Source organism: Danio rerio, chromosome 21, assembly GCF_049306965.1.
Source record: "Danio rerio strain Tuebingen ecotype United States chromosome 21, GRCz12tu, whole genome shotgun sequence".
NCBI lineage: Eukaryota > Metazoa > Chordata > Actinopteri > Cypriniformes > Danionidae > Danio > Danio rerio.
In genome coordinates, this window is record NC_133196.1 from 40,456,583 (window position 1) to 40,470,118 (window position 13,536).

Sequence of the window (13,536 nt, forward strand, 5' to 3'; positions counted from 1 at the left end):
TGTCCCACAGACCCTAGTTTGGGCATCACTGGTCTGGAAAATGTATCTTGATTTAAGACATTTTAGATATTCATTCATTTTCCTTCGGCTTAGTCCCTTTATCCATCAGGGGTCGCCACAGCGAAATGAATCGCTAACATATCCAGCATGTTTTACACAGCTGATGCCATTCCAGCTGCAACACAGTACTGGGAAACATTCACACTATCTAATTCACACACATAATACTACAGACATTTTAGTTTATTTAATTCTCCTATAGCGCATGTCTTTGGACTGTGGGGGAAACCGGAGCACCCGGACTCCACACAGAAAATGTCAACTGACCTAGCCGGGACTCGAACCAGTGACCTTCTTGCTGTAAGGCAACAGTACTAACCACTGAGTCACCATGTAACCCACTTTTTAGATATTTGGACTTAAAATAATATAACATAGTAGAAAAAGCCTTTTGTTTCCGTATTTGGTAAGTTTTCTAATACTTCACACAAGACAATGACTGATATCTGATGAATCAAACCGATGCTCAAAGTCTGACGTTATGATTGTGTTTCAACATTTTTATGCCTCCTTTTTGTCGCAGATAGAAAACCACACGATGTCTGACGGATTTTAAAGTCTTTTATTAACATACATAAGCACATAGCATGTCACAAAAGATCTTGTGCTTGTTTCAAAAACAGCATGTGAGGAGCGGACGGAAAAAAAGGAAGAGATAGAAAAAAAATTATTAAAAAAAAACAGAGAGAACTTTCAGGAGTTGCTAAGCCTTGCTTCAGGGGCAAAGAAGAAATTACTGTAGTAGAACAGTAGTAATAGTAATAATAGTAGTGGTAGTAGTAGTAGTCTCCTATAGTAGTTTGAGGGAGAAAGAGAATAATAATTACTACTAAGGAGGTGAACAGGAATACATGGAGGTCATTCCAAAAGGATCTACGTTACTGTTAAAGATGCGGGTTACTTCCGGTTAGCTTTCATACCGAGCAACCTTGTTTTCTCTCTCCCCAAAGAATCTCAATCTAAACGAATGCCAATCCCGGAGCTTAGAATCAATACATGTTAGTAAATGCAGTACATTTGACATAAGAGCTATTTACAGAAACAAAAATACTATTGGTTTAGTCTTATTGCTCGCTTTTTCACTCAAAAGAGATTTGTAAAAGCAATATGTGACGATGCTGCTTTTCAACATGACTAAAACTAAGGAAGACGGTGGTCAATCAAGGAGTGGGGCAGTGGGTGGTGGTGATAACTTAGCTGTTGATGGTGTGGGCTGGTACAACAAAAGATTACAGGTTGAGTCAGTGAGATACGCTCTCACCATTCTGCCCTTCAGCAAGGCTGTGTTTCCCTGCAGTTGTCTTTGTGTAAAAGTCGGATACAAATCCCAATTTCATTTTTATTTTAGGTTCATAAAAACATCTTACAAATGTGCTAGATTCACATCACTTTGAAGAAAGACCTGGGTTATGTAATTTTAACCTACAACAAAACAATAAAAGGATTATATCAATGTTTTTTTTGTTTTTATTTAAATAATAAGGGTTACCTTGGCTTGTAATGTGTGACTAATTTAAAAGGTTGACGATAAATTGTGGTCAAAACTATACTTTATGCAAGTACATCAATCCAAAAGCTTCTCTTTAGTAGCTTGCTAAAATGTGTTAAAAAATGCAATTTGTAACACTTCGCCGCCACCAGGGGCGCTATAGCTAGCGTTAGCATAACTGACTTCGCTAGGACAAAAACGACCACAGACTACTGTCGATATGGAGAGACAGTTTGGTATGCGAGTGAAGCTGTAGAATTTGAGCCCCATATCTTGAATGCGACAGACCGGAAATGCAAATTTCGCAGTTCGCTGCATTGGAAAGTTCAAGCTTTGTGAAGTCTGACCTGCGAAATCGCATCACGTTACCAATCGAAGATCAAAACATGACGTCTCTGTGCAGAAATTTAAAATATGGACCAATTGCTTGCTTGTTTAGTGTCTAATCATCTTGTTTAATCCCGCACCGTTTCGCAAAGCCGTACAGCAGAATTTCGCATGCTTAAACTCTAGTGTGACAGCAGCATTAGTTAAACTGCCAGCATGTTTATAGCTTTGCTACTTGAATAATAGCAATTCGACTGTAATTATTCAGGGCTCACTTAAAAATATCAACCGGGCCATTTACTCACGCTTCACATGATTTTCCAAAATGTGGTTGACTGATCTTCGGCTAAACATGCTAGTAACAAATGGCCCCAATATACTTAATGACAATGCAATAAACGGCTTTTGGGCTGCATTTACTCTGCAGATTTTTTACATTTATTTTTTAGAGGGTGTTCTTCTTTATTTGATAGGACATTAGAGAATTGACAGGAAAGCATGGGGAGCAGAGATAGGGGAATGATTGGCATAGGGCCACGAGCACCGGAGTGTGTTGACGCACTGACCACTACACCACTGGCGCCAACTTTGCAAATTTTGATGGTCAATTTCGTTTTTGTGACTGTAGCCGTTTACATCATCTTTTAAAAGTGATTAGTATCCAATTGTCTGCAATTACACAGCACACTGCAAAAGTGCAATGAGCAGATGATAATAAAAGAGCGCCCTTTTCTCCGTTCCTGTATTTAATCTGTTTCTAGGGTTTTGATTTTTAAAATTCTTCTTGACACGTTGTTTTACTATAGTTTATGACAGAAACGGTCTTATTTGGCCATCTTTTTTAAATCTAGCCCTTTTCCAGTAGGCATCTTAATGTAATGTCCCTGGCTTGATTTATGCATGTGATGTATGGAATAGTTTTATATCCGTTTATATTACTTACATTGTGAACATTGTGCTCTCTTGTTAACATGCTTAAATCCTTGTACTACATAGCAATATAAGAGCTTTTTTAGTCCTTGTGTATGAGATTTAAGATTTGCAACTCTGCTGAAGTCTGTTCTGAAATGAAAGCGTCAGACTTGACGTCATTCGCTACGGTTTTTAATGACGCGTGACTCGAATTGACAGATGAAAATTCGATCTACTTGCTTACAGTGCAGACACAAGGGCACACATCCTATTTATTTCGCATACATTTTCACATATGAACAAGGCCTGAATCTGATTTGAGTAAATCAGAATCCATGTGACCTTTTCCTGTTAACATGTACATGAGGCATATTCATTCTGTGCCACATGGGGAAAAAATAAACGGAATTGAGTCACTTGAACCATGCAGTGTAAATAAAGCCTAAACGCAGCCTTGGAGGCTTGAGACGCTCTAAACAGTTCTGGGAGGTCATAATACTGAACCACTGTGATGACAGACTTTGGCTGAGGGATTTTAGAAAGAAAACATTTCTGATGTTCTACAATGCGCTCAGTCTCCTGGTTTGTCCGTAAATGCACGCATATAATCACATGATCTGTTAAAACAAAATCACGACTTCTTGAAGTGCATGCCAGAGTTTCTTCAGTTAAATTTGTTTCGATTGTAGATTCTGCACAATTTTTCTTATAGAATTAAAAGTAAAATAATAGTGCGCATGTCAACAGGTTGGTGGAAACATAGCTAATGTTGCTTTGATTTCGACTGAACAGATGAAATGACCCAGAGAAGATTTCCATGTTAAAGAAGGTGGGGCAACAGGGCCACACCTACCTGTTGTATCACCATGAGCCAATAGTCGTTTTTTCCAAAGCTAGTGCTTTGCATTTTGAAACAAATGTTCAAACTAACTTGAAGTAGCTTGAAGTATACTGGCGGTTTTAAAGTTATCATAAAATCTAAATATACTCTTCGTATTTTTATAAGTATACATTAGTGCTTGTTTTAAGCAATGTATCCGTGCACTTTGTTGTTTTGTAAAAATTTATTTACCCTCATAAAGTTTAATCAAACTCCAAAACCTTCCCTCCCTCTCGAAACCGTTTAGGGCGGGGCTCGCTTCTCCTTTGAATCTGTCCATTCGCCAGTCTTCCTTCATTTTGTTAGCAACACCCGTCTTTCAACAATCCAATCAGTTCCCAAAGAACAAAATTAAGTGCTGCCCTACATTTTTTTTAATTTCAAGTCCATGTCAAATGGATGTACATCACGATAGCAAAAGAAAAGGACAATCTTAAATTCCATTTCGTGGCGACTTTAAAGTTCTGGTTAGCCCTTTTTCAATTAGTATTAAAGTATTCACTGTCCTACAGGATAAGTCATGGAGGTGAGTAAATGACGACCAAATGTGCATTTATTTGTGAACCAACTCTTTAAGTTAGCTGCATGCTGCTAGCAGAAATGCATTAATGCTTGTGTACTTACATAGAGTATGATTCTATGATTCCTTTCTGAAAATAAGGGACACTATTTTCCCGTTTTTCTTTAAACTAGATGTATACACATACAGTGCATGCACACACACGCACACACACACACACTACCAAACATATAACTAAAACAAATCCCAATAGAGCCCACTACGACTGTTATTGCCTAAGTTTCCCAACAAATCAAAGCTCTATTGCAGCTGCTCCAAAAGAAACGTCAGTTTCAGCCATTGTTTATACACACAGACTCATATGTAGTCAAAATATACATATGCCACCTGGCGCTAAAGTCCTAAAAGGCCGTTACACCGACTCCAAATAATTGGCACAACACAAAATTGTTTCGCAATCACAAATAAACCCCCGTCGTTTTCAGTTTGCTAAATACAAGCGACTCAACTGAAGCTAAGATCGAGTTCTGACATGCCTTTGCTTCGACCGATTGAGTCACTAAAGCAAAAGCCCCTGTGGGCGAAAACACTCATGTTGGTTCAACTAAACTACTAAGATTGTGGAGGATTGAAGCTCAGTGTTGATTAAGAAGAAACTCAAAACAGTACGGTCTAATCTGCTACAACACACACCTGTTAGGCACAGGGATCGATACGACACAGGTGAGCGCTAGAGACGCACTGTGCTATACTCTGCATAGCAAAAAAAAAAAAGAAAAAGAAAAAGAAAGAAAGATAGAAATAAATAATCAACACATTCACACACACACATACAGGAACCGAGAGCGCTCATACCCACTGGCATCTTTAACAATAAACCCAGTCCTTTTCTTCTGTGGCTAACGTAGTTGTTGTTTGTTTGTTTTTTCTCTAAAACATTTTGATGCAAGACTTCTGTAACTGTTGTGAGATCAGTTTTCGTCGCTTCTGTTTCTCCTAATCATCATCTTCCATCACAGGGTCTGTATCCCAGCACGTAATGTCGATTTCTGCAGGAAGACAATAAGACAAAAATCATATATTATAATTTTTTTCTAAGGTGATGTAACGTGAAGAAAGTATTTTCTGTTTTACTTTTGTGTTTTTTAAATGAGCACATACACCTACAAGTAAAAACAGTCTTTTTGTTTTTTGTTAAAGTTTTGTTTTTTTGGATTTGTGTTATTATTTTCTTACATGTCTATACCATTTCTGTTTCTGTTTTAGTTATTTTAGCACATCAACTTTGAAAAAAAAAATTAACAGTTGTCAGCTAGTTTAAATAAAATACTTTTTTTGAAGTACCAAAAAGATATTTATGATTTTACTTTTGGTCAAGCTCCAAAATTGTCATCTCATGGCCGAATTATAAAGGAATTAAACTTTCTTTCTTTCTTTCTTTCTTTCTTTATTTCTTTCTTTCTTTCTTTCTTTCTTTCTTTCTTTCTTTCTTTCTTTCTTTATTTCTTTCTTTCTTTCTTTCTTTCTTTCTTTCTTTCTTTCTTTCTTTCTATTTTAAGTAACTGTTAGTCTTGAGAAATGACAAAAAGTCTTGTCACCTTTCCAAGTTAATTTATTCATTCATTTTCTTGTTGGCTTAGTCCCTTTATTTATCAGGGGTGGCCACAGCGGAATGAACCGCCAACTTATCCAGCAAGTATTTACGCAGCGAATGCCCTTCCAGCCGCAACCCATCTCTGGTAAAGCCTTTCCAAGTTTTAGGAACAAAACAATAACTTGACTTCTAGTTTATCATTTGGTATCAGAAATGGCTTATATGAAAGGCAAAGGTCCCCATGACTCCCATGAGCTTGGATGACTGCATTCATACATCTCTGCAATGACTCAAATTACTTATTAATAAAGTCATCTGGAATGGCAAAGAAAGCGTTCTTGCAGGACTCCCAGAGTTCATCAAGATTTTTTGGATTCATCTTCGATGCCTCCTCATTCATCTTACCCCAGACACACTTAATAATGTTCATGTCTGGTGATTGGACTGGCCAATTGTGTTCCAAAGAAGAATGAAATGCATAAAACACAATAAGAGCTAAAAATAAATAAATAAATAAATCCTTTAAACTATTAATAACAAAATTGGGGCTTTGTTGATTAAATGTATATTATATTATAGTATATATATATATGTATGTATACGTTTTGCTATGTTATTTCAATTTCCAATATATTTTAATTTGACTTTTTGTTTCATTTAGTTTTCCATGTTAGTGTTATTCATTTCCAGTTAACAATTTTTGTGCTTGATCTTATTACACTAAATAGCCAAGTCAACTATACAACTTTTTGTTTAGATTTTTCTTTTTTACATTTTACTTCGCTTTAAATACTCCAGAGATAAACTTGTGTCTGTTCCCACAGCACACATTCTAGAGGTAAATCAGTTCGACACATCACAACAGAAATGACAAATAGGGTGTTTATAGCAGAATGACTCCCATACAGTGTAGCTAATCTAAACAATACATGCATTCTGTTGGTAAAAAAGGACATCTACTGCACTACATGTCAATGTTAAACTTAAAAGATAGTGTAGCTGGAACACTTTGAATAGCTTCATACACATATAAAATGATGCCTTCACAAAATGTTCTCATCATAAAAGTTAACTAAAACAAAAAGCCTAATTTAAAAAACCCTAAATACTTAAGCATTGCTTTTATTGCAGACACTTGATAAGGCAATGTTTGTCATTTTGATGTCATTTAAATTCAAGTAGAGCACTATAAAATAATACAAAATTAAATATAAACAAACAATTAGGAATACAATTAAAACAAATAAGTTAAAATGTTAAGTAAAATTAACGAAAACTGCAATATTGGCTCAATGACCCATTAATTTGCCTTTAATTTTCAATGGAATTTATTTAAATTATACTAAAATAGCCCCTTTTTGGTTAATTTAGATCAAATTAAAATTTTGAATACAATTAACGAAAGAGAAAATATTATTCAACTTAATTTTAAAAATGAAAACTGCAATATTGGCTCAATGACACTAAAGATGTCCATTAATTCACATTTAATTTCCAATTGAATTCGTCTAAAATATCCTAAAATAGCCCTTTATTTGGTTCGATATCAATTAAATCTAAATTTAAAATTCAAACTTTAAATACAATTACCCAAAATAACAAAAAATTGAACAAAAACTCAAGTTTTAAAATAAATATTGCAATAGTAGCTCAATGAGACTAAAGAAGGTCTTTAATTCAACTTTATTCGAATATAATTCGAATTATAATTCACCCTTAATCGAATTTAACTAAAATGTCCTAAAAATAGCCCTTTATTTGGTTCTATTTAAATTCCCAATTTAAATTCAATTTAAATTTTAAATCCAAACTTTAAATAAAATTAACTAAAAATATGAAAATATAACAAAAACTATTTTTTAAATAAAAACTGAGTACTGTGAACAAACTATTTGAGTAAACGAAGCAATCTGAGCACAGTAAAACCCAATAAATAAAGAGAACTCAAACCAACTGAGTACTGTAAAAACCAATAATGTAAGGCAACTCAAACCATTTGAGGAAACCGATTGCAACAAACCATTTTAGTTAAAAAACTAATCTATGTGAGTACTGTGAACTTACTCCATTTAAGTTGAAGTAATGAGGTATTCAATTAACTCATACCGTCAACACAGAGTTCAAAACTCTTCAAATGAGTAGACTTAACTTTCAGTAAATTTTGAGTTCATTTCATTTGATAAAGTTGACTGTTGGGTTTTACAGTGCACTAAAGAATCCTTTTAATTTACCTTTAATTTTTAATGGAATGCAATATAAATTAAATTATACATAGAAATTTTGGTCCCACTTTATATTAATTGTCCTTAACTACTATGTACTTACATCAAAAAATAAATACAATGTACTTACTGTGTTTATAATGTATTTGAGAACACTTGTGGTGCTCGTGAGTTGGTATAGGGGTTGGGTTAGGGACAGGTTTGGTGGTATGGGTAGGTTTAAGGGTGGGTTAAGGTGTAGGGAATGGTCAGCAGTGTATTTACAAATGTAATTACAGAAGTTAATTACAGATGTAATTAAATACAGGTATTTAATCAAGCATAAGTACACAGTAAATACATGTATTTACTCAACAAGTACATTGTAACAAACTATTAGTTCCTTTGTAAGTACATATTAGTTAAGGCCACTTAATATAAAGTGGGACCGAAATTTTTTATTTGCTTAAATTTAACTTAATGTTTAAAATGAAACATCAAAACAAGAGCAAATATTGTGTTTCTGAAACCATTTCTTATGCTTTAACCTGCTGGGATCTCACCTGGCGGTTTGTTGTAAAAAACTGGTGTAGGGTTAACTTTTGCAGTGCAGTCATCTGACTGGACAAAATCCTCCTCCTGTGATTGGCTGAAGTAGCCTTCACTCGCCTACATGGACACAAACGTATACAATGATTATGTGTGAAGCTCCATGCAAGAGTAGTATTTGTGCATCTGCAATTGCATTGTACATACTGCCATCTAGTGGTACTTTGATGCTTCAAAACAGTCTAACATTCACAAGTGCTTTCTGTTTATTATATGGCTGTGAATAGCATTATGGGACCTTGATCTCTGCTCTGTCAACTTTTGATGTTGAAAATTCGACTATACGGTTTATCAAAGTGACTTTTGTTGACATTTTAATAGTTTGTAATAATATAATTGAGAAATGTGTCTGTAAAATAAAAGAAAATGTACTGGTGGTTAATTCCAAGGTTTTTGGAGTTAAATATACAATGCCAACCTGGACAATGTATCACTTTAACCCTCTAAAGCAGGGGTTCCCAAACTTTTCAGCCCTCGACCCCCAAAATAACAATGCCAGTGACTTGTGACCCCCATTTTCAAGGTGGTTATACTGTAAATATATAAATGTTGCAGACACAACTATAGGCATATATAAACATGAGCATATTAACAACACAAAAATGCAAGTCTATTAACCATATAATGTTTTTTATGGTCATTTATTAATTAATTACATTTTAACTTAATCATTTAAGACTGATAGCTTTTTATTATATGCTGTTGTTTCTTTAACGCAATGATTAACTATTTTCTGTGGGTTATAAATAAAGTATGGTTATTCAAATAGTTTAATAAAACTTATTTGAGTTTTGGAAATCACCAAGCACTCGTTGTCACTGTCCCGCGACCCCCACTTTGAGAAACTCGGCTCTACAGCACAGTGTTGCCCTCAGGCAACAGAAAGTTTTCTTAAGGCTCGTGCTAAGCACAGATTTCTTAGAATAATTGCAACCAATTAAAATATTAGAAAAAGTATCAATAAAACATCCAATAAGGTTTAGGACAGACTATCTAGCACCGTTTAAAGGTGGAACTTCATTTTCTGACTCATGGTGACATGGTATGAGAAGAAGTTAAAATTATTTTCTTAATTAACCTCATTTAAAATAGCATAAACTGTACAAAAATATGTGCATTTGTGAAGATGTAGAGAAGCCAGGTTTTATGAAGTTTTTTTTATTTTACATGTTCAGAAATTAAATTTTTCTTTTCATTGCCTCAGAGCCACATTGCGCGATAAGTGGTACTTTTCACGATGTGTTCACTGACATTACTTGTGGCCATTTTCACATATTATCATTATTACATATTGCATTATTTTTCATTTAATTTGACAGAAAAATGGATGTGAGCTTGTTTTATGGAAGGATCCCAGAGTTAGGCAAATCCCATCTGAGGACAGTGAGATAGACTGCAGTGACAGTGAGGAGAACAAGATTCGAGTAGAAGTGTAAAAGATATCTTCAGAAGTTCAAAAAGTAGCCCTGACTACCATTTATAAGTGATCAGTTTACACAGCAGGCGGCACACAAAATAGGGGTCAGATATATAGACCAGTAACAAACCACTATATACAGTGCTCAGCATATATAGGTACACCCCTCACAAATCTCTCATTTAAATTAATATTAGATCTACTGTAGGGCTAATCTACAAAATAATGTATGATAATGGTCCAAACTTAGTACACATAAATTGATATGTTAGAGAAAAATATTGAACAAAAAATATCAAAGAGCAAAATTCAACAGAAAAAAAAAAAAAAAAAAAAAAAAAAAAAATATATATATATATATATATATATATATATATATATATATATATATATATATATATATATATAAACTTTAGTTGAAATATTGTAGTTTTTATTTTCTTCCCATAATTTTGCATTGATTTAAATGTATTATCTTCAATTTCTGAAGATGTTTGGTTAATAAAATATCATTTTAATAAGTATTACAGTTTAATCAGTGTCCTGGCCAAAGTCCTTCTATCAGCCCTTACAATCCTGGCCTCCCAATCATCCCCTTCCACCAAACTGGCCATATCACTGTCTCTCCAATCCACCAATAGCTGGTGTGTGGTGAGCGCACTGGTGCCGTTGTCCTGTGGCTGCCATCACATCATCAAGTGGATGTTGCACTCTGGTGGTGGTGTGGAGAAATCCCCCCCCCCCCCCCCCCCCATGATTGTGAAGCGCTTTGGGTGTATGGCCATACACAATAAATGCGCTATACAAATACACATTACATTACATTTAATACATCTGTTTTGTTCAAATGCACCAAAATATATTACCTATATTCACTAATAAATGGATAAAAATGTTCATTTGCAAAATAGGGTGTATTCAGTTATGCTGAGCACTGTACTGTATATGTTTTTTGTGTTCTTCCCTATTTCCTTAATGATTCCTTTACAATTTGAATAAGATTTGTAAATTATTATTGCTCTCTGATCACTGACTCATGATATTTCATATATAATATGTGAAGAATATTCTCTGTGATTTTGTACCATAGTTGCATTACGTTGCCTTAAGGTAGAGATCTGCACGGGACTCATTTTTGCTCCAACCGCTCCCAACAGGTTTTATTCCGAACCCAACCGCTACCAATTATGTTCAGCAATTGTTGTCCGGCTGCCCGACCCGACCCGTTTTCTATCCCCCGCGGATACAGATAGCATCATGCTCTCTCTCATTCACACACACACACTGCACCAAGCTCTTTCTCTCTTTCACACACACAGACAGCAACAAACAAGCTAAACGCAGCTTCATGCTCTCTCATTCACACACATACATACGCGTGCTCGCTCGTTCAGGAGTTGGGAGCGTTATTGTTAGACCGCCTGCTCCTGTTCAAAATATACCAGTTACCGACTGCTCCCATGCTTTATTCGGAAATTTATTTCCGCGCTGCAAGAAATCTGGTTGGGTCCCGCAGGGTTGGGGGAGGTTTTGGGGGGGGGGGGTATATATGGGGTTGGGGTGAGGGGGTCAAACCAAAAACAACTTTTAACAATAAAATGTTCCCAAAAGAACCAAAAAAAATCACATGGAATCATTTTTGTCATGTTCCATTAAAATATGTGCAATAGAGGGTTAAACTAATATAAATGTTATTAAAAGACACTTTTTGGAACTTTGACAGGTGTTAGAAGAAAGGTCAAGGTCTCATAATGAAAAATTGAAAATTTTCGCTTATTTTTTTTACCAGTGTAGGATACCAAATCATGGGCTAATTTTCATTTTTGGGTGAACCAACCCTTTAACAGTGAAATGCACTGACCTGAGTGCCTTCTTTCAGCAGCGTGTCTCCATTGGTCAGCAGCAGCTGTCCGTCATCCATGTCCTGGCTGTCGGAGCCGGATGCATGCTGGAGGGCTTGCTGGTAGCTGAGGGTCATCTGGTGGGGTCCAGCCACGTCCACAAGGCTGGAGGGGTCGTCTTCTGTCCCTGGGCAGTAGGGGGCGTCGGGCACCTCATCGAAGCTCAGGAGTGGCTGCGCAGGAGAGGAGCCGGCAGGATGAGGCTCCGGGGTATCCTCCATCAGGTCCATAATGTGGGTGGAGGCCTGGGAGAGGGCTATCGCCGGGGCTGGGCCGCTGTCCCACAGGTCTAGCAGGCTCTCGTCTGTGCTGGGTAACGGAGCGACGCTGCTGGGCTGAGGGGAAATGCTTGGAGAGGCCTTGGTGAAGCCGGATTCCTGCACTGGAGTTTGCTTGGGAGAGTCAAAGCCTTGAGGAGGAATGAGGGAAATGTAAGAAACTATATCAATTCTGTCTAAGAGCAGCACTTTACTACATACTGCTTAAAGAGCTTTTACAATCCTCTCAAGAGAAATCTCCTCATTCACTGCCAGTGTACAGCAGCATTCATCTGGATGATGCAACAGCAGGCACAGGTCAATGTGCCAGTACACTCAGGTGGAGAGGAGAGAGGGATAGAGCCAATTCAGGACTGAAGAGAGAATATGGCTAGGACACTCTTTATAGTGACCAAAGTTACGTCTCATTTGTAGGTACTTTAAAATTATACTGCTTAATATGATTAGGCTGCTGAAAAATTCAGCTTAAACCAGCCTAGGCTGGTTGGCTGGTTTTAGCTGGTCAACCAGGCTGGTTTTAGAGGGGTTTTGGCCACTTCCAGGCTGGTTTCCAGCCATTTCCAGCCTGGTCTTAGCTGGTTTGGCTGGGAGATGACCAGCTAAAACCAGCTTGACCAGCCTTGCAGGCTGGGAGCCCAGCCAAAACCAGCTATGTCCAGCTTAAACCAGGCTGGTCAAGCTGGTTTTAGTTGGATTTAGCTCGTCATTTTCCAGCCTGACCAGCTAAGACCAGGCTGGAAATGGCTGGAAACCAGCCTGGAAGTGGCCAAAACCCCTCTAAAACCAGCCTGGTCGACCAGCTAAAACCAGCCAACCAGCCTAGGCTGGTTTAAGCTGGATTTTTAGCAGGGTAGGCTGCATTACACCCCCGGAGCGCAAGGATTACTTTTAAGAAATTGTGATTGTAATTTAAGTGAAGTTTATGTATAAACAAATTTCGAGAGGATAACGTGCTTATGATTGCTAGCAGCTGACCCGCATTATCCAATTCACTATGATCCAATCAGATGACTCCTAAACTACTATAAATCCCCTGGGGTTTATTCCATTGCTATCTTCGTTTTGAAGAGTCCCCCCTTCCTCCCCTACTCCTCCTTCTTAGACGGGTGACACGGTGGCCCAGTGCCTAGCACTGTCGCCTCACAGCAAGAATGTCTCTGGTTCCTGGCTTTACCAAAACTAGCAGACATTTCTGTGCGGAGTTTGCACTTCTCCCCGTGCTCACGTGGGTTTCCCCCGGGTTCCCCGATTTCCTCCCACCGCCTAAAAACATGCAATTAAGTCAATTGAACAATCCAAATTGTCAACATAGACACGCTTCTAGTTAGTAATTAGTTTCAAGAGCATT

The 13,536-nt window shown here is 36.9% G+C and overlaps 1 protein-coding gene across 1 annotated transcript in view; it reads right to left on the minus strand.

The window, feature by feature from the left end:
• Positions 1 to 603: 603 nt before the first annotated feature.
• The window catches only part of dbn1 (drebrin 1), a 178,015-nt gene continuing 165,082 nt past the window's right edge, over positions 604 to 13,536 (minus strand). The window contains exons 13-15 of the mRNA XM_009295616.5: positions 11,871 to 12,319; positions 8,547 to 8,652; positions 604 to 5,237 (exon numbers count right to left, since the gene is read on the minus strand). Of these exons, the coding sequence (XP_009293891.1) occupies positions 5,185 to 5,237; positions 8,547 to 8,652; positions 11,871 to 12,319 (608 nt within the window). The 3' untranslated portion in view covers positions 604 to 5,184. The remainder of the gene's footprint in view (positions 5,238 to 8,546; positions 8,653 to 11,870; positions 12,320 to 13,536) is intronic.